The sequence below is a fragment of the Vitis vinifera genome, chromosome 13 (assembly GCF_030704535.1).
Source record: "Vitis vinifera cultivar Pinot Noir 40024 chromosome 13, ASM3070453v1".
Lineage (NCBI taxonomy): Eukaryota > Viridiplantae > Streptophyta > Magnoliopsida > Vitales > Vitaceae > Vitis > Vitis vinifera.
In genome coordinates, this window is record NC_081817.1 from 9,647,165 (window position 1) to 9,667,340 (window position 20,176).

At 33.7% G+C, this 20,176-nt stretch overlaps 1 protein-coding gene across 1 annotated transcript; it reads right to left on the reverse strand.

Annotated features, from left to right (window-relative positions):
- Positions 1 to 5,903: 5,903 nt before the first annotated feature.
- On the reverse strand, positions 5,904 to 14,032 carry LOC100245348 (uncharacterized). Its single transcript, XM_010660452.3, has 8 exons — positions 13,936 to 14,032; positions 12,471 to 13,129; positions 10,440 to 10,925; positions 10,180 to 10,329; positions 9,806 to 9,904; positions 8,030 to 8,077; positions 7,499 to 7,932; positions 5,904 to 6,632 (listed from the first exon to the last, which is right to left on the reverse strand). Exons 2-8 carry the CDS (start codon positions 13,120 to 13,122, stop codon positions 6,021 to 6,023), a joined length of 2,481 nt encoding a protein of 826 aa, XP_010658754.1. The 5' UTR covers positions 13,123 to 13,129; positions 13,936 to 14,032; the 3' UTR covers positions 5,904 to 6,020.
- Between the last annotated feature and the right edge of the window lie 6,144 nt (positions 14,033 to 20,176).

A 20,176-nucleotide genomic window follows, 5' to 3' on the forward strand; every position in this document is an offset into this window, starting at 1 on the left:
GCTATTTGAAGATTGAAATTTCAAGATTGAATAAAATAATATAAAAAAATGATTGTAAAAATGCTATTTGAGAATAAAAAATGAAGGAGAATGAATAAAGTAAATGATTTAATAAGTTTTTTTTTTTTTTTAACTTTGATAGAGGGGCCAAACAAGTGAACTGAACATGCTATGCATGTGACGCATGGAAGATGGCCATCTTGCCACCACCGACGAGACTTTCGTCCTAGGAAAAATCTACCCCGAACCTAGGGTAGTTCCGGCAAGGAAGGCCAAAGGGGGGGTGCCACCCACGCCATGGTAGCAAAGGAAGCTGCCTAAGTCGCCAACATAGGTGTATCCCAGGTCGGCGTCAAAGGAACAAGTCGCAATAGCTCCAGGATGCGGTTGAACTGGGTTGTGTGGTAGAAAAGAGCTATGGTTGAGGCGAAGCAGTGCTGTCTATGCCATGGCAGCAAGGGGAGCCGCCCCAACCATTGGTGGAGTGACGGTCCCGGCTGGTGACAAAAGAACAAATTGTAACAGCTAGAGCGTGACTAAGCCAAGATGTTGGATACTAGAATGATCAGACCTTTACTTCTCATTCTGAATCCTTCCAAATCCTTTACTTCTCCTTTCTCGATGATTATGTCGATAAAGACAACGAGCACTATATCCGTAGAAGAACAATTAGCATAGATGGCTCGCGCCATTGCTAAATTGACCAAGACAATTGAAAAGAAGCATATGTAGATAACTTCTCTCTTAAATAGGGTCAAGACACAACTATAAAATACAGGTGAGTCAAGTTAAAAATTCACCTTCCAAATGTTGCCTTTTCTCTCTATGATGCACCACATGTGTCTAGGATGGTGCAAGTCAAGAGGCAAATGGTGGAATTTGCCTCAGTGGCATCATTATTTGTCCAACTACTTTAGAATATGATAACTAACACCATTGTAGTATGGTGGATCCTCACAGAGTATACTTATGTACACTAAGAGGATTGATAGCGTACATATGCCTATGGTTCAATTTCTAAAGTTTTAATCATTTGACAAAAAAAAGAAATCTAAAACAACATGTTGCCCATTTCGTTGAAACTTGAATAATGAAGGTACAAATAGTAACTTGTTAACCAAACAGTTTGTTTGTTTTCTTTGAGAGAACGCTTTTGATTGGTACATCGACCTTGCACTTGAGTGCATCGATAATTGGGACCAAATGGAGTGTGAGTTCCTTAATTGCTTCTATAGTACCCGATGAACTGTAAGCATGATGGAACTCACTAATACTAAATAATGGAAATACATGTCGATCTTAGACTACATCAATCAATAGCACTCCTTAAGCCTTGACTATAATAATAGATTATCCAAGGTGTTAGTTGTGGAGATGTGCATACAAGGAATGCATTGGGGTATTCTATACATCCTCCAAGGGATATGACCCCACACATTTGAAGAGTTAGCTACTTGAGCATATGACATCAAATACAAGCTCAATTTTAATTAAGTGCTAAAAGTTGTACACCATTTACCATCAAGGTTATGACTTGTCTACATAGATGTTAAGTGTAGTTCTAATTTTAATTAAATATTAAAGTTTGAACATCACTATGCACCTAAGTCAAACCAATTCATATGAGTGAGGATTTTAACGCTTAAGTTGCATCAAGTGCTAAAAGTACAACATCACATCGCGTCAAAGTTATAACTTGTTGTTAGGACATTGAGTTTTGTTTATATATTGACAATTTTGTTCCAATTTATGTTTAGCCATAGAAGTCTTTTTAGATAGTGACTAACTCTCCATTAAAAATCAAAGTTGTTGTTCGTCCAATTGGGAAGTCACAAGTATGTCTAAAAAGGTTTGGCTTGTGATATATAAAGGCTTAATTGAGGTATAAAAGGTTTGGTATCATTTTTGAGCTTAAAATGTTTCTTAAAATGTTTTTCAAAAAAAAGGACCACTCAAGAGGTTAACCCTACTCAAGCGATTAGAGTGCTCAAGCGGTCTAAGTCCGTTCAAGCAGTCATGATAGTCCTGCCGAGTTTAAAAATGTATTTTGAATGAATTTCAATCCAACTCTAATTTGGAAACTTGTGATACCAAAATATTTATGACTTTTTTTTTTTTATATATAAATACCCCCCTTGTAACCCTTTAAGTGTTAAAGATTCAGGTTAAGAGATTAGAGATCTTAGAGACTAATTGTTAGAGACCTTTCATTCTTTAGAGGTACTCTTTAAGGAAAAAGCCTAATTTACCACATCATTCCTGTTCTCTCATTCAAGAATTCAATTATTTGAATTGTTGGTTGAAGATTATAATCCTTTCAAAGGGAGTACTGAAGGATCTACAAGGGAGCAATAGGTAGTTGTTGCATCAATGACGTGGATCAAGTTTTATGTATTGGAGAGTAAGTCCCTAGGGTAAAATGACCAGGTAAATATATGTGACTTGATTACGAATAGTGGATTTCGATTGATAGATCTTAGACCTCATGGTTTTTTATCTCCATAATTTGTGGGGGTTTTCCATGTAAAAATCTGTGTCTCATCGTCTATCTCTTTATATTTTATATTATGTTCGAATTGCCTAGAATAAGTTAATTTGTTATAACCTAATATCTTGCAGAGCTATTCTAAAAAGTTTATATTTATTCCTACATATATTCTGGTTTAAGATATTGAATATATTGGATTGATTGCTTAATCGGTTGTTGAGTTTGTTAGGTTAGTTATTCTTGTGGTTGTTATTATCCCTAACATTCTTCAACATATGTTGTTAATATTTGGATATAAATTAACCATAAAAATCATATTTTTATTGGGATGAAATCCTTTTTGAATATCCAAGTTATCCTTATAATATCTTGGGATAAGAAAAAGTAATTATAATTCACTGATATTGATTTAATTTTTTAAATCACCTATTCACCCTCCCCCTTGTGGGTATTCCCCATTGGACTTTTAGTTATTCAAGAGGTATTCAAAGCAATACCCATATTTTTTCACTTGTCTATATAAGTGTTAAGTGTAGTTCCAATTTTAATTAAATATTAAATTTTGAACATCACTATCCCGCTAAGTCAAGCCAATTTGCATGAGTGATGTTAAGTGCAATTCCATTGGACTTTAGGTTAATTTGTTTTAACTTAATATCTTTCAAGGCTATTCTAAAAAGTTTATATTTATTCCTGCATATATTCCAATTGAAGGTATTGAATATATTGGATTGATTGGTTAATTGGTTGTTGAGTTTGCTAGGGTGGTTATTCTTGTGGTTATTATTATCCTTAATATTCTTCAACATATGTTGTTAATCTTTGGATATCAATTAACCATAAAAATCATATTTTTATTGGAATGAAAGCCTTTTTGAATATCCAAGTTATCCCTATAATATCTTGGGATAATAAAAAGTAATTATAATTCATAAATATTGATTTAATTTTTTAAATCACCCATTCACCCCCCTATGGGTATTCCCCATTGGACTTTCGATTATTCAAGGGGTATTAAGAGCAATACTCATATTTTTTCACTTGTCTATAAAAGTGTTGAGTGCAATTCCAATTTTAATTAAATATTAAATTTTGAACATCATTATGCACCCAATTCAAGTCAATTTGCATGATTGAAAACTTTAGCAATTAAGCTGCATCAAGTGTCGAAAGTACAACACCTTTCAACATCAAGGTTATAACTTGCCTACATAACTGTTAAGTGTAGTTCTAATTTTAATTAAGTTTTGAGAAGTTGGATATCACTATGCATCCAAGTTAAACCAATTCACATGTGTGAAGACCTTAGTACTTAAACCACATTAATTATTGAAAGTACAACACCACGTAATGTTAAGGTTATGACTTGCCTACATAGATGTTAAGCTTAGTTCCAATTTTAATTAAGTTATGAGAAATTGGACGTCATTAGGCATCCAAGTCAAATCAATTCGCATGAGTGAAGACCTTAGCACTTAAGTTGCATTAAGTGCCAAAAGTACAATACTGTATAACATCAAAGCCATGACTTGTTTGCATAGGTGATAAATATAATTCTAATTTTAACTAAATATTAAAACTTGAATACAACCATGCATTCAAGTCAAGCCAATTCGCATGGATGAAGACTTTAACATATAAGTACTAAAAATAAGACACCACTTCGCATTAGAGCTACAACTTGATTACATGAAGGTTAAACTTTAGGTATTCATTTTTTTTTTATGGATATTTGAGTTTATTAGAAGTTTCCTCCCTCAAGTATTAAGATAATTTTTGAAAAAAAAAATTACTTGAAATCAAATTTGTCTTTGAAAGCAATAAAGTTCAGTATGTGTTCAAGAATGATGAGTCTTTTTTTTTTTCCTTGAAAAAAAAAGTTAAGAAAAGCATAAAGCTATATATATATATATATATATATCTAATGATGAGCCTTATTGATAGGCACATGTTCTCCAAGGGATATATATATATATATATATATGTATGTATAGTTCTCTAAAAGAATTCAAGTCGAGTTTCTCTAAATTAGGTTGATGACCATCCAAAGATTGAAAAAATTCTCTGAAAAAATTCAAGTCGGGCTTCTCAATTTGGGTTGAAGATCGTCCAAAGATTGAAAGAGTTCTCCAAAAATAATTCTAGTTGGAACTATTGTCCCCTTTATATATTTATATATATATATATATATATATATGGAAGACAAATTGGAAGATGATTCAAAGAGTAAAGAAAGAAGGAAAACAAAGTAGTGTTTAGAAAAAAAGTGGGAAAAAGATATTTTAAAAAATAGGAAACTTCCTATTAAAATATTTATTTGAAAAAAAAAATCAAAGAAGAACAAGGTTAACTTCAAGACCCACCCCATACACATGACAACGCATGTAAGTGATGCATCTTGAAGTGGGAGCATTGTAGATATAAAAAAATTAGTGAATTAAATTACCACTAAATTTTGTCTTAAAAAAATTTTGTAATTTCATGGTTCAACAAAATTTGGGCTCATTGGACATGTGACACAATTTTGGAAAACTATGAAATTATGTCTTCAAATCAAAATAGAATTTTTTAAAAAATTAGATATTCTCTTATGGATAAGTTTCCTAAAAAAAGGAAACTAATTTCAACTAAAAAAAAGATAAAAATAATAAAAAATACTATTATTATTATCTTGGTGGTAAAACCTCCAACATAAGAAAAGTTGTTAAAATTAGGGAACTAAATCCCTTGAATTAAGAAACTAAATATCGGGGATTCAAAATTCAATTCCCAACCTTCACCTAAAAATAGAGGTGACTTCCTTTAAGAAACGGGAAAAATGAGAAAAAGGAAATAAAAAAATCTAAACCAAGAAAACGAGATCCTCAAAATGACTTTACACAAGAAAATAGGCTTCATAACAAAAGAAGAAGCTTCATAAAATCTCTCTACAAGTCTGATAAATGATAGAAGTACAACACACGTGTTCTTTGTCATTCAATAAGTTCATTCGAAAAAAAACCACTTTAGACCCTCAATTAATCTTCAAATCCAAGAAAACACTTTCATCGTCGTTCTTCAAATTGTGATCAAAATGAAAGAATCAAAGAGGAAATACTCTTTTGTAAATAATATTACATCCGAGATTGTATCCCATAAATATTAAGTTTAATAAAAAATTTATTCACATTATTTTTTATTATTTTGCTAATTTTGTAGAATTTTTACAAAATTTGTGTGTACAATCTCATTATGTTAAAACAAACTACTTGGATTGGTTACAAATCTTGAAAACTAAACTACTTAAAAGGACGTGAGAATGTAACAAGCAATTGCAATTATTGAAAATAAAATTCTTCAGCTGCCTTTCATAATTTCATTCTCTTCCTGATTCCCTTATTTCTTAACAAATCCCACACATTGCATGGGGTACATATAATGAAAGCATCAAAGTGAGATAAAATAGAACCATATAGGCATCAATAGATATAGTACGTACTAAAGGGATTATTACACGACACGCACTAATTCATAACATGTTGAAGGGACATACCTAGTACCAACGCTCTATTTTCCGGTTGAAGATGCCTGGTCCATACGTGGAAATGAAAATCTCAACAAGAAGGGGAAATTGCAGTAGTACGAAGAGGGTGACTGGAACACAGGCAAGTAAAATGATCGGAATAATAACCACCTTGGTTGATCGTCCCTTCAGCAAAATAGCAAGGGCAGCACAGAAAGCTATCATCATGGTTGCAATAGAGAAGAAAAGGGTGGAAAGGCCAATTATCAGTTTTGTGGGCAACCGTGTGAGGAATTTGTTTTCTGCATATTGTGAGGTCAGGATTCCCAAGAACATCAACACTGAAGTAGTAGCAGAAAAGAGTGAGATGGAATCAGATATTATGAAGACCATGAACAAGTCATTCCCTAAGAATATGGGAGCGCCTGTATCATCGTTACCACCAGGAATAGTAAAGGCTGCAGCAAACATAATGGTAACAATGAGTGCAGCTACAAATGAGCTAGATGCTGCTATATCCTTCATCCATTTCTCCCCTTCTTTCACCAAGTTTGCATGCTGCTCAGTGAACAACTCACTGGGCCTTTTTCCATCTGCGTTTACAAGGTCCTTGCATATTGGCGGCACAATGCTTTCCACCTCCTGCAGTAATGTCATCAAAAACTTGGAAAGAATTCTACAAAGGTGTAACTGAATTTTTTGGGTGGTTTTATGTAAATCAAAAAGAAAATTATTGAAAACAGAAGTCTAGGCTACTCACATTAATATTTCTAGAACCTAATTGCATAAATGTCAATGGAAGGATTTAAAGGTGGAATATTTATTTATTTTCTTTCTTCTTTTTTTTCCCTATATATATAAAAGGGGTCCAGGGGGAACCAAATTACCTGTCACAGATTTGGCCACTGCATTCTTGCATATCATAAGAGAGATCAGAATACAAGTATCATGTGGCCAAGGTGAACTAGAATTCCTTCTTTATGCTATTCACTATTGACTACTTGATAACTAATATTCAAATTATACATGCCTATGCCAAGTTGGTTAGCTTACAAACAGCAATTGGCTGGCTGTATGGATGTAGGAAGAAAACATTTGAGTATTTTTGAGATCAAAAGTCATACTGTGTTTTTTAAGAAGCAGAAAACAGTTTACATTATCAACTGTTGAAGCAGAATACATTTCATCCACTTGTGCATGCGCTTGTGAAGCTGTATGGATCAGAAGACTGCTACAAGACTTGCAAGAAAGCCAAAAATCTCTAACAGCTCTTTTAGCCATGACCGAGCATATGATATTTCATGCTTGCTCAAGGAATATGGAAACATGTTACTATTTCATCAGGAAACTGGTTGAAAAAGGAGAAATAGAACTATATTTTTGCAGGACTGGGGAGCAACTTGCTGATATCCTTAGTAAGGATTGCCAGGTGAACGATTCAGTTTCTTTAGGAGTGTACACTTGTTCGGAAATAATTAAAAATGAGCCAAAAGGTGAAAGATGCTGACCTTAAACCATTGTAGTTCCCTTTGCATCTGCAGGGCTGCACCTGAGATGCCATCAAGCTGATTCGCAGGTGCTAACATTGCAGCCAAATGTAGCATGTTGTTGCCGAACCTATCTACATTAGATGTCATTTTCATCTTCTTTACATTATTAAGCCCATGTAAAAGGCTGAAAATCTTTTCTTGGCGATTTAAAATTGCAATGAAAAATATGTTTCTGTCATTGATATCAGTTTTCTGCACTAACTGAGGAGTATATTTAATCATCTCTGTGGCAAAGTCAACATTCCCTTGCTTGACAGCCTGGATGACTGTGTGGTGCAATCGAAGCCCCAATGTCCCCTCAACATTCACCTTTTGTATTTCATTACAAATGCATTGCAGCAGTTCAGTGGCTTGAGCATGCCTCAGCTTTTTGGCATATATATTCTTGATTCCTGAGTTATTAATCAAAACAGAGTTAGGATTGAAGAAGATTGAGGAGTCAAGAGGAAGGAACCAAAACAAAAATTTAACTCAACAGATGTATCATACCAAGAAGCTGTAGCAGATAGGAAACCGGGCCATACAAGTGTCTCAGTACTGCAATAAACGCTAGAAATATTAGTTGGCTGATAATCATAAATAAAAATTTCTTAATCATCAAGAACTCGTAGCAGATAGAAACCAGACCATGGAATTGAGCAATTCGGCTTGTCTTTCATCCCCACAAATTTGCTCTACACCCTCGTGCCAAGCTACAAGTCATGGCTGGCACAAGTGCATGCCGACCTCCTCAATGGATGCCATTGTAGTGGAAGGTATCTTTAACTGGGGTTATGCTCACAGGGAAGGTAGAAGACACTTCCCATTAGTTTGTGGACCCTGTGGTTAGAGGAGGGCGCAACTCTCCTTTTAACTCATGCTGGTAATCCACAAGTGCACCCCCTAACACGGCTAAATGGTGTGAGAAGATTCCTCCTCTAAGAACATGGTGGGTGTTGACCCGACCCCCCACCACACATTGGGTGGTATCAGGGTGACTAGTTTCTTGCAAGGATGTTGTGGAGGCACAACTTGTCTTTCCATTCTTTAGGAAGAGCTCCTCCCAGTTGTCTCACTTCATGGCCTCTCAATTGTCTCGCAATTGTCTACGTTATCTCCATTCTTTAGGAGAAATACCCTGATGCTATCACATTTTGCCCAAGTCAGGGCCAGTGTTCTGAGAATCTTAAAGGTACTTGATGCGCTTGGATGTTGGCTTTCCCAATTTTGGGATTTTAAAATAGATTCAAAATTTTGGTAAGGTGATGGAGCTGGAAGCTCACTAGCTAATTGAGAGAATATAGACTCTACATGCTTCCTTGAATTGGGAGGAGGGGCATGTGTCCTTATAGAGCGACCTCATGTAACCATCCAATCTTACGTGTCACCACAGGTATGGAGATGTCCGTACGCATGAAGACTCACTGGGGACCCTTTATATTTGTTGGGCTGAACTGACCAATATGATTCAACTTTGGGTCTTTGTATAGACGCTCAATGGTTTATCTATGCACAAAAACAAGAAAGGTAGGCTTGGGTCCCGTTGGACTTTGGCCCTTCTAAGAGTTCTTGAACCCATTTGATAGGGCCCTCGGTGCTCCTTGTCCCATCCCCAATTTGAGACCCAGACCATTCTTTCCTCCTACTCTCCTTTTAATCCACTCTGCTTTCTTCTCAAGCCTTGACACGTCACTCTACTTCTAGACATCTCCATTAATACTATATAAAGCCCTTGAAAAATAATTTATTAATTTGTATCGTTAGATCTTAATTGCACTAAATCAGATATGCAAATGAATTTAAATGGACAATTAACTTAAGCAATTTTTAGAATATGCATATTCACTTTGTGGGATTATTAGCAGTAATTTTTCAAAGATGAGTAATCTTACATTACAGCTAACAAATAATATAGAAGGTCAGTGTTCCACAGAAAATCATATCATATATCCTCTTAAGTATAACCAGCAAATCAACTTAGGAAATGAATTTTTTTTCCTTCAAATTATCGGCATCATTAAGGCTGTCCACAAATAAATTTATCCCTTCAAGAAAAGGAGACTTTCTAAACATCTATGCGAGAAGAGTGTTGAAGAGTATTGTTGAAGTAACCTTCAGTAACTATCCAGTTTTATGTCATGACAAAATTAGCATGGGAATATAATTTATAGTTTTTGTGAAAAAAGAGAAAATGGGATTCTGCTCCATTCCTGAAGATACTGCACTATGATGAAGGTAAGATTAAAAATAGAACTTTGAAGTGATCGGTTCGTAATATCAACATACCTTTTGCAGTATTGTTCTTGACATCTCGTGAATGTTGGGTGTCATCAGCGACGTTTACTTGAATCTGATCGGAGGCATGATCTACTTTTACAGGTATGCCTTCCATTAAAGATGGACAAAATCAATACCATCATGCATGTCTCGGAAATCAAACAAATGAACAAAGATCTTTTTTATGCGATGACGATGTACTACACGTAAAATAAGTTGGATCATTCAAAAAGGAATATATTAAAAGGGAAAATGATGTGTTCTCCAAGTGTGATGGTCATTCTATTGAAAATATTGATTGGAAAGACTCTTTTGAGAGAATAACAGCAGTCCTACTATCCATCTATATCTTTTTCAAGAGAATAAATTGAAGCGGTACTCACATGAGTATATCCAGCGCTGCCAAAACCAAAGCTGACTGCCACTCTTGAACAAAGAAGGCATTTGACCAAGTACAAAGATGGGGATTATGCGTTCCATGTCCAAAGAAATAGCCAAGCGTGGGTGCTTCTTGAGGATATCCAAAGCAACATCTGGGGCATTGGAGTGTTCGTATAGACAAACAAAATAGGGTGTGAGAATTTTGTATGGTAAAGATAGATTTCTTACTTCAAAAATGGTTGGAAAAACTATTCTCTCCTACCCAAGATTTGGGAAGCAATACAATTACTAAGAAGCGATGCACCATTTTTGCCTTGTCCTGGAGCTAGCTTCTCTTGCGGAGTGTGAGAGTAGAGAAAACGTGTCATTTCTTTTTTCCCTCGGTTACAAGCAATCACAACTGGGAGCATTTCATCCCCATCTGAAATGCCGGCCAATGTCCTGTTCTTTGTAAGCATGCACTGCGCTATTTCTGTGATTCCATCTGATGCAGCCAAAGCAAGTGGCGTGTACCCTAGCAGATCCTCTTTTTGTCCCAAGTCTTCTGGCTTCAGTTTGTCCACCAACTTCTCCACAACCCTGACATGTCCAGCAAGAGCTGCGATATGAAGCGGGGTCAACCCTGTCGGTGTGATTTTTGCCCTCACTAGATCCGGATTTGACCTAAGGGAGTCTTCGATAGCGTTCCAGTTACCACCGTCCAATGCCTTGATTAAGCCCGCATACTGAGAGAAAATGTGAGCGGTCCCTGCTCAAAATATCTATGCCTTCAGTCGCAATTGTGTGATGGGCTCTTGGCCAAATGGAAATGCCCAAATGGAAGGAGTTTCCAGGATAAGATTAAATGGGGCACCTCATTGATATATATTATATATCCTAGGATTTATTTCTATGCCATACTTTTATTTCTATATCATACTTGATCCCAGCTATCAAACCCACTATTCTCTGTTATTCCACCTTTTAGTTACAAGTGACACATTGAGGAGAAGGGATTGGGATAGAAATGATGGTTTTTTTTGGAAACAATTTTAAAATTAATTATTTAGGACTATTGACTTAAGGCTCAATTCAATTATAATTGAATTTATTATTTGGGATGCCATGTTAGTATGAGCGAGTTAGAACAAAATGTCTATTTATGAAATTTTTTTAATATGAATTAAGTATGTAAAGTTTATTATTTGGTTCTATCTTTAAATTGAAAGTTCTTAATTTTTTTGAAGAAAGTGATTTTGATTGTGGAATTAAATATATTTTCCTGCCATTTGATTAAAAAAAAAAAAAACTCCCAAAGTTTTAATTTTGTATTATATTTAATTTTCCTATTGAGCTGTTTTTCTTTATTAAGTTATTGAGTTCACCCTTTCTATCCTTTCACTTTTCAAGTACAAGTTACATTGGTAAGAAATAAGGATGAAAATATCAATTTTTATGAATATATCGATAATTAGATTTTATGGATATATTGAAAAATATCGATAAATATTTTAATAAAAAATATCAATGAAGATAAATTAATTAAAACTTTAAAAAAAAATAATAGAAAAACAGTAATGAAGTTGTTTTAAGGAAGAAATTAATACATGCATGATGAATTTATAACATTACACAATAATATATTGAGTTTGAAAACAAATTAATACTAAAATAAGAATGTATTTAATATATTTTTATTTAGAAATATTGAAAATCTTATAAATTTATATTTATCTTGTATTTAATTTATTATACAAAATACATACTAATATAAGTAAATTAACTTATTTATAAAAAAATTATTTTAATTAATTTTCAATTTATAATACATATATATAATATTATTTGTATAAATAAATTACATGTGCGTCAAACATTTGGTTCGGTTGGCAAGGCAAGGGCCAGTTTTTTTCACACTAATGACTCGGGTTCGGTGGCAAGGCTAACATCGCCATTTAAATAGAATTACCGTTGTATTTCATGAAATACTGTTAGGACAGCTTCTAGCGAAGCTGTTTATGACAGATGGACTGGGTCGTGAGGCCCAAAAGTTCTGCCATTAAATGGGAAAGGGAAATACAACAAAATTTTTCATTTTCGTGGATTTTATCTTGTTTGTAATTGTTTGTTTTTCTCTTTGAAGCCTATTACTCCAACAGAAACCTAGTCTGATGCTGGGTCTACTGAAACCCTGGGACACATGCAATAAATCTTCTAATATACACCCTGGGTCTACTTGTATACGTATTATCAAGGTCAATTATATATAAAGACATTACTATTTTTAACATGAGGAAGAGGGAAGGCGCTTTACCAGCTGGAGCTGAGGCATCAGGTGAGAGTTCTTCGAAGCCAATTATTTCTCTGTCGAGGTCGAGGGTTGGGTTGGCAATTCGCTTCAAAAAGTCCCACGCCTCACTTGCACGAGTTTCATCCCTAATCTGAGAAAGCATCTCTCGACTGCATGAAATTTGAATAGCATGTAAAGCCATGTCATTCTTCCTCTTCCAAACTGAATATCTTTCTGGATCTTGTGCTTTATGAGGAATGAAGCAGCTCTTCTTGCAAACATCCCATAGACCTTGACCCTTCAAATAACGTCTTATACAAGTTCTCCAATAAGCATAGTTACCTTCTGTGAGAACTTCACGAACTATTGTGGTTGGGACTACAACTGGGCTTATAGTCGGGAGAACATCTCTTGGGAGTAGAGCTGGGGTTAAATTCGGAAGAACATCACTTGGGAGTAGAGTCGGGGTTATAGGGGGAAAACCATCACTTGGGAGTAGGGGGAGTAGAGTTGGGGTTATAGGGGGAAAACCATCACTTGGGAGTAGAGTTGGGGTTATATTCGGGAGAGCATCTCTTGGGAGTAGAGTTGGGGTTATAGGGGGGAAAACATTACCTACCATATTCGGAAGACCTTCACCAGCCATCATATTGGGGGCAAAACCTCCATCTTCCATACTTGCTCTGTGACATAAGCTTAAAATTAATTAAAAATGTTAAATTTTGGAGATATGATGAGAAGAGAGAAACATTGTGATGGCATATTTTGCATTCAGGACTTCACTCTGCTTGTTATTCCTTGACAGTGAAATGGGCACGTGCCAAAGATGCACCATAATTGTCAGTGGTGGGCCGTTGTATGCTTTTTTTATGTTTAAAATTTAGTGAAATTAACTAAAATTTAGAAAATTTCGCATACAGATATGTATATAAATTAGGTATTAACCACTCAAACAGTAAATGCAGAGGAGGTATCGAATGTTGTCTTAACTATTTTACAACATTTAAGAAGGTGTTTAAAGGGAAAGAAAATCATTGAATCAATAGGAATCAAAGGTAGCCTGAGAAGAATAGTCTCAAAGGACTTAAAAGAAGTGGAAGATGATTGATTTCTATCCCCGAAACTACCTTTCGCATCTCTATATGTCTTTCAGTTAAAAGGGAAAGAAAATATCTTTGATATAGAATAGATAAACTCGTACTTACTGCATTTCAGTAAAGAGCTCTAGCCACTTAAATTACAAAGTTTCTTTACTTTCAGTTGCAAAATATTTACACTTTTTTTTTAATTTCCTCATAATTAACAACCAGTTACAAAAATTGTATTGAATAATATTTGCTTTTTCTTGGTTGTCTTGAAATATAAATATAGCCTAAACAAGTTAATCGCACGCATGCAGCGAGAGGCCAAAATTTCATAAAGCATCAATTTCACCAAGTATAAAAAAGCATGATTTCAAAAGTACCATTGAATGAACAGTAGAACATACCAGCCGTTCACCTAACTGAGTAACTTCAGCCCTCTCAATGGTGTGAATAGAGAGAATATGGAGCTAATATTGGGCACACACTTATATATATATATATATATAGAGAGAGAGAGAGAGAGAGAGAGAGAGAGGGTGGGGGGGAGACATGCAAAAGCTGCAGATCGGGCCAGGCTGTGTGCATTTGGCTGCCAAAATACTTATTTTTTTGATGAGTAGAAAGGGTAGGTGCAGCATGCATCACGTGAAGAGGGACTATGAAGACCCATCTTCATTTTCTCCATAATTGAAGGAACTGTATTCACTTTACCTTCGGGTAAGCAAATGATGTAGTTATATCTTTATACTAATTAAAAATAATTCACATCATTCCATTTGAGCTGTGCAGCATAAACTTTGAGCGAGGATGAGTTGTAAAGTTATCTTTTCCGGGAACTTAATTTTCATTTTATAAGATATTTGTGATGTGTGCAATAATGATCTATAACATAACATGGATTAAAAGGCAGGCAAGTGATTAGATCAATCGCAAAAAGTTGGATACCAACAGATATTTTGTGTTTAAATTAAGGAAAAGTAGTGAGACCGAAAGGATGCCACTACGAGACATTGGTTCGGACAACAACGAGGGACCCTAGCCCTTCAATTATGAAGGCCCTCTAGTGTTCATCGAACAACATATCTTAAGACATTGGTTGGGACAACAACGTGGTATTTGTATTTTCATGTAAAGCAACTTTAGGCAGAATTTTTCATGGGACCCTAGCCCTTCAATTATGAAGGCCCTCCAGTCATTCATCAAACAACATATCGTTAGTGGCCACCGTCGTGGCTTTTTAATGCTTTCACTGCAAAAATTCTACTGTAAGTTTGGAACAAATAAAAAGTTTATGAGGTTGATCAAAGTTAAAAGACATGCATCATTTATGATATCCAATGGATACCGTATGAAATTTCATGTCTGGATAGTTTAAGGTGGTGTTTGGTTTTTTGGTTAAATAGAAAAAGTTAAAATATTTGACTTTTTTATTCAGTTAAAAGTAACTTATTGATATCAACTAATATAACTAAAGTGAACTTATTGATAACAAGTTTACTTTAATTATATTGATTGATATTTTTGGAAAGTGTCTCAAATTATATTTTGAGTTAATTTGGAAAGTTATTGATAGTTTCCTAATAGAAGATATTCTTGAAATTGGGTTTCCTATTATTATAGGAAACATCCTATTATAAGATCTTCTTTTTTAGGAAAATGTATCTTCGACAATTATACATTTAGTTTCCTATATAGAAACTTCCTTTGTAATTAGGAAAAACTTTAGGAAGATATTTTGACAAAAAATAGTAAGTCTCTTTTTGGGAATAAATTGGGGCTTTGGGATTTGAGAGTTAGAAGAGTTGTAATCCCCTTTAACAATAGTTAAAGTTCTTCTTCATCTTCTCCCGTGGATGTAGGCTCAAGGTCAAACCACGTAAATCATTGTGTGTCTTGTTTTCATTTTTCTTATTATTTTCTCCTTATTATAATTCTTTGTCATGATTTGCACAACAAACTGGTATAAGAGCTTAGGTTATTAGACTTGGAATGGTGCCAAAGTTTGAGGTTGAGAAGTTTGATGGAATAAACGATTTCAGTTTATGGCACATCAAGATGTGTACCTTATTGGTTCAATAGGGGTTATCCAAAGCATTAAAGGGTAGAAAGGCTCCACCAACAATTATGCTTGATGAAGAAAATGATGAACTTATGGAGAAAACACATAGAGTTATTCTATTGTGCATGGGTAATGAGGTGTTTCATGAGGTTGCAGAAGAAGATACAACTACCAAGTTATGGTTGAGGTAAAGTCTGTACATGATGAAGTCTTTTACAAATCGCTTTTATTTAAAGAAGCAATTGTATACTCTCCAGATGAAAAAAGGTACGTCCATTAAAGACCACCTTGATGAGTTTAATAAAACTATCATGGATTTGAGGAATATTGACGTTAGAATTGATGATGAAGACCAAGCCATGATTTTGATGTGTTCCTTACCAAATTCTTATGAGCACTTCGTAGATACTAGGATATATGGTAGAGATACTCTCTCCATAAAGGATGTTAGAGCAATCTTGAACTTAAGGGAATTGAAGAAGAGAATGTCTGAAAGTAGAGAAGATGACTCAGGTGAAGGTTTGGTGGCTAGAGCAAGAACAACAAAGAAAAATAATGGTAGAAGAGGTCAATCTAGATCAAAGTCCAAGGGAACACCTACTACAAAAATAATTTATGGTGTCATTTTTAAAATAATGACACCATAAGGTTTATAATTAATAAATGTGGCACATCATATAAAAAATCTTCAATTGAGGTAGTTAGATGATGTTAGCTTTATATTTATAGTGTCGTTTTTCGGGAAGTGACATCATATAAAATAATTTTTTTTAAGTATTATAACTTAATGAGCCCACTTGAGCCCACTTTTAGAATTAATAATGAGGGACAATATATAAAAAGCCCATTGTTTCCACATGCCACCCACAATCCAAAAATTCTCAATATACAAACCCTATATATAAAATCATAATCTTCTTCTACCTTTTCTCTCACCCATAGTCAACATGCTCACAACCGACATTCTTCACTTTGTGGACTCCCAGGTAACCCAAAATCTCTTAGATCTATCATCTTTTTTCTTATATTAATGTCATTATATTGATTGTTTCAACATCTTTGTATTATGGTTTTTGTGAATTGCGTTTTCTTGAGTTGTAGGGAATAAAAACTTAGGTTTAAACTTCTAGCATAGAAGAAAAAACTTGTAGATTAATTGACTTTTTAATATGAGCCAAACACATGGCCGACTCCTTAAAAACAAGTTGTAGACACCAAAATTTGTCCCAATTTTATTTTTACATTAATTTCGAGCCCAATTTTGTGCTTAGATTTCAAATCCCAATTACATGTGTTTTTTTTTACCCACTCACTATTTAATAGCTTTTATTATTTTGTATATTATTTTATTTTATTTTATTTTATTACTATTACTTTTATTTTATTATTATTATTATTATTACCATTATTATTATTATTATTATTATTATTTTCTTTTTTTCTTTTCTCTCTCCTCTCTCCTCTCTTCCTACTCCCCAACCACTCCTTCTCTCTCCCCCCATACTCCTCACCACTGGCCACCATCCCATCTTCCATTGGTTTTTTCATTTCCCTCCCCCCCCCCCCCCATTTTGCCCTCATTTTTTCTCCCCGTTTTGCCCCCATTCCCGTCTTCTTCTTCCGCACACTACCATACGCCATCCCATTTTTCCTTCATTCTATTTATTTTTCTTTTTCATTTCCCGTGAAACCCATCTCATTATTCACGGTCGGTTAGTCATCGCCGGCGAGCTGCCACCGGCAACCCCATTTCCGGCAGCCGGGGATCACCTCCCCTTCCATCCATTTTTTTCGACAATCGATTATTATTATTATTATTATATTATTATTACATTTTTAAATTTTTCTTGATTTGATTTTGATAGTGATTGTTGTTGAAACTGGGTTTGTGTATTTATGTTTGTTTGTGGGCTTATGTTTGGGCTTTTTTAATTATGAAATATGAGTTAATTTATTGTTGATAGATTAATTTGAAATTTGTTAATTTGGTTGTGTGGTTATATTACATTTAGTGATTAATTTGGGATATTTGGATTATATCAATTGCATATTGTTTATTTGGATTTGAGCTTGTTGTTAATTTGTTATTTGTTTAGGCTTATTTGATTGGACTTGAATATATATATATATATATTTATTTATTTATTTATTTATTTTTATTATGTGGGTTTTTTAATTGATGTGAATTTTGAGGCCTAGAATGTGGGTGGAATTTGTTGGATTATTTGAATATTTGATATGAGCTTGACCAATTTGAATTATTTAACTTGGACATGAGATAATTGTGGTGTATATTAAATTAGACTAGGATTATGGAATATTAAATTTAGGCCTAGTAGAATTTATTTTAATTTATCCAATTTTAGGTTTGGTTGATTGCGATTGTATTTTTGGTTATTAATTTGGATGTTTTAGGTTAAGACCTATAGTAATTTGGGCTCATTTTAATTGACAAAATTTATGGAACTAATTTGAAATTGGAATTTTGGTTTGAATGTTTGCTTGGGATTTTGCACATCTCTGGATATTTACATTTGTGCTATCTTTGTTTTTGCATGAACCCATTCTGCAATCTTGTTGGCTGAGTACGAGTTGATGACACGTGGAGCTTGTGGTAAGTTTATTTTAGTACATATTTTATTTCCCACTTATATATGGCTTTATTTTTGTTAGTTCTTATAAATATTCGTTTGTATATATTTATTGAGTGTGTACAAAATTGAATATTGAACAAACTAGAAATTTTGTTTAAACGAGATGAAGAATTCAATAAATGTGTTTTGATAACACAACAATTTTAAATTATTATTTTTAATAAAAGAAAGCTATTTTTTATTTATAAAAATTCACAAAAAATGCATTTAGAAAAATCCAAAAAAAAAAATGTTTTTAATAACATTGTCCAAAATTTTTCTTTATTTAATAAAAATTGTTCAAAAATCGCTTTTATAAATAAAGTTGTCCCGAAAATTAATTTTTAATTAAATTGTCTAAAAATATTTTTTTTTAAATAAATGAAATCCTTTTTCCTTAATTAAAATGGGATTAAAGATGTTTTTCAGAAATAGAGGATTTAAATATTTGTTTTTCTTTTTAATTAAAATTTCTTTTGCAAATAAAGTTATGTCGTTTTAAATAATTTGTAAAAATCACTTTTTTTTTTTTTTTAAAGAAATGAAAATGAATCAAAATACTTTTGTAAATATAAAAATCCATTATTTTCTAGTAAAAACAAGTAAAAATAATCTTTGTGCCCAAATTGAAATTTTGTAATAAATTCTTTTGATACTATAAGTGTAAATAACTTTTCTTAAAAATAAATACAAATGAAATCAAATCAAATCACTTGAAGAAAATGATTTGTAAATAAATAAATTGAAATCATCCATTCAAATTTGTTTTTTAATAAAATCCTTTGAAATTTTCAGAAAACTAATTTTTTTCAAATATTTTTTTAAATTAGTTCAATAAATCAATTTACATAATTCTATTGTCATTTATTTTTTACATTCTTGTCATTTTATTTTGTTATCACTTTTGTGTATATTGATTTATGTTATTAATTTTGGTATCCATGATTAATTAGTTAATTGTCATAATTCCCTCAATTAATTTAGTAGAGACCGTATGTATACGGGTTTAGAGGGGTGCTACGGCTCACCACCGTACCTTCCCAATAAGTAACATGACCCCCGAACCCAAACTCAGTTTTTCACAGACTTGTTTTTTTCCTCCAAGAGCCACACTTAAGGTTTTTCTTTCTTATTTTGTTATTCCCTTCAAAAATAAAATAAAAATAAGTGGCGACTCCAAGTCTTTTTCTAAAAATCAATTCTTCACTAAACAAATAAAAAAAGCGGGTCACGCCGTCGAGTGGAAACGCACATGAAAATGCGGGGTCCACAAAATAGCGACTTCGCTGGGGATTATTTTTAGAGGGTCAAACTTGAACTCAAGTTGAGGAAAATGTGGCATTTGATTGGTTGATCAGTGGATACCTCTCTCTACGTGTCTTTGTATGATTGGGTGTTGATTACGCGTCGAGAGCTTTGATATGTTTATCTGTGATGCATGTTTGGTTATTATTGTTCATTGGAGATGTTGACATGTTGATTACATCGATTGATTCTCTTACCTATTTTAGCATAGTGACTCTTCTTGCTGTATGATTATCTTGCTTTCCTGGACATGTATATTCTCATTTTTGTATATCTCATTCATCTTGACATGATTGATTCTATTTGTTGTATATTATCTTGTTTATCTGAACATATTGTCTATTCTTGTTATATTTCTATCTTGCTTATCATATTCCTGCCTAGCTTGTGTGTAGATATGAGTGATATACCTGTTATTTGCATGACTGCTATTCTTTTATGCGATGCATGTGTTGCTTGTTTGTGTGAGACACACATCTATCCCCTTACCTCCTACTCCCTAGACTTGGTCGACCTTGTTTCACTTGATCTCGTATTTGATATGAGACTTGTTACTTTGTTTGCTTTTTAACCGAGCTAGCGGTTAAGAGTAGGGTCTAGCGACGGGCTATATCGATGTTTGGGAGCATTTTGGGGGAGGCCGACACA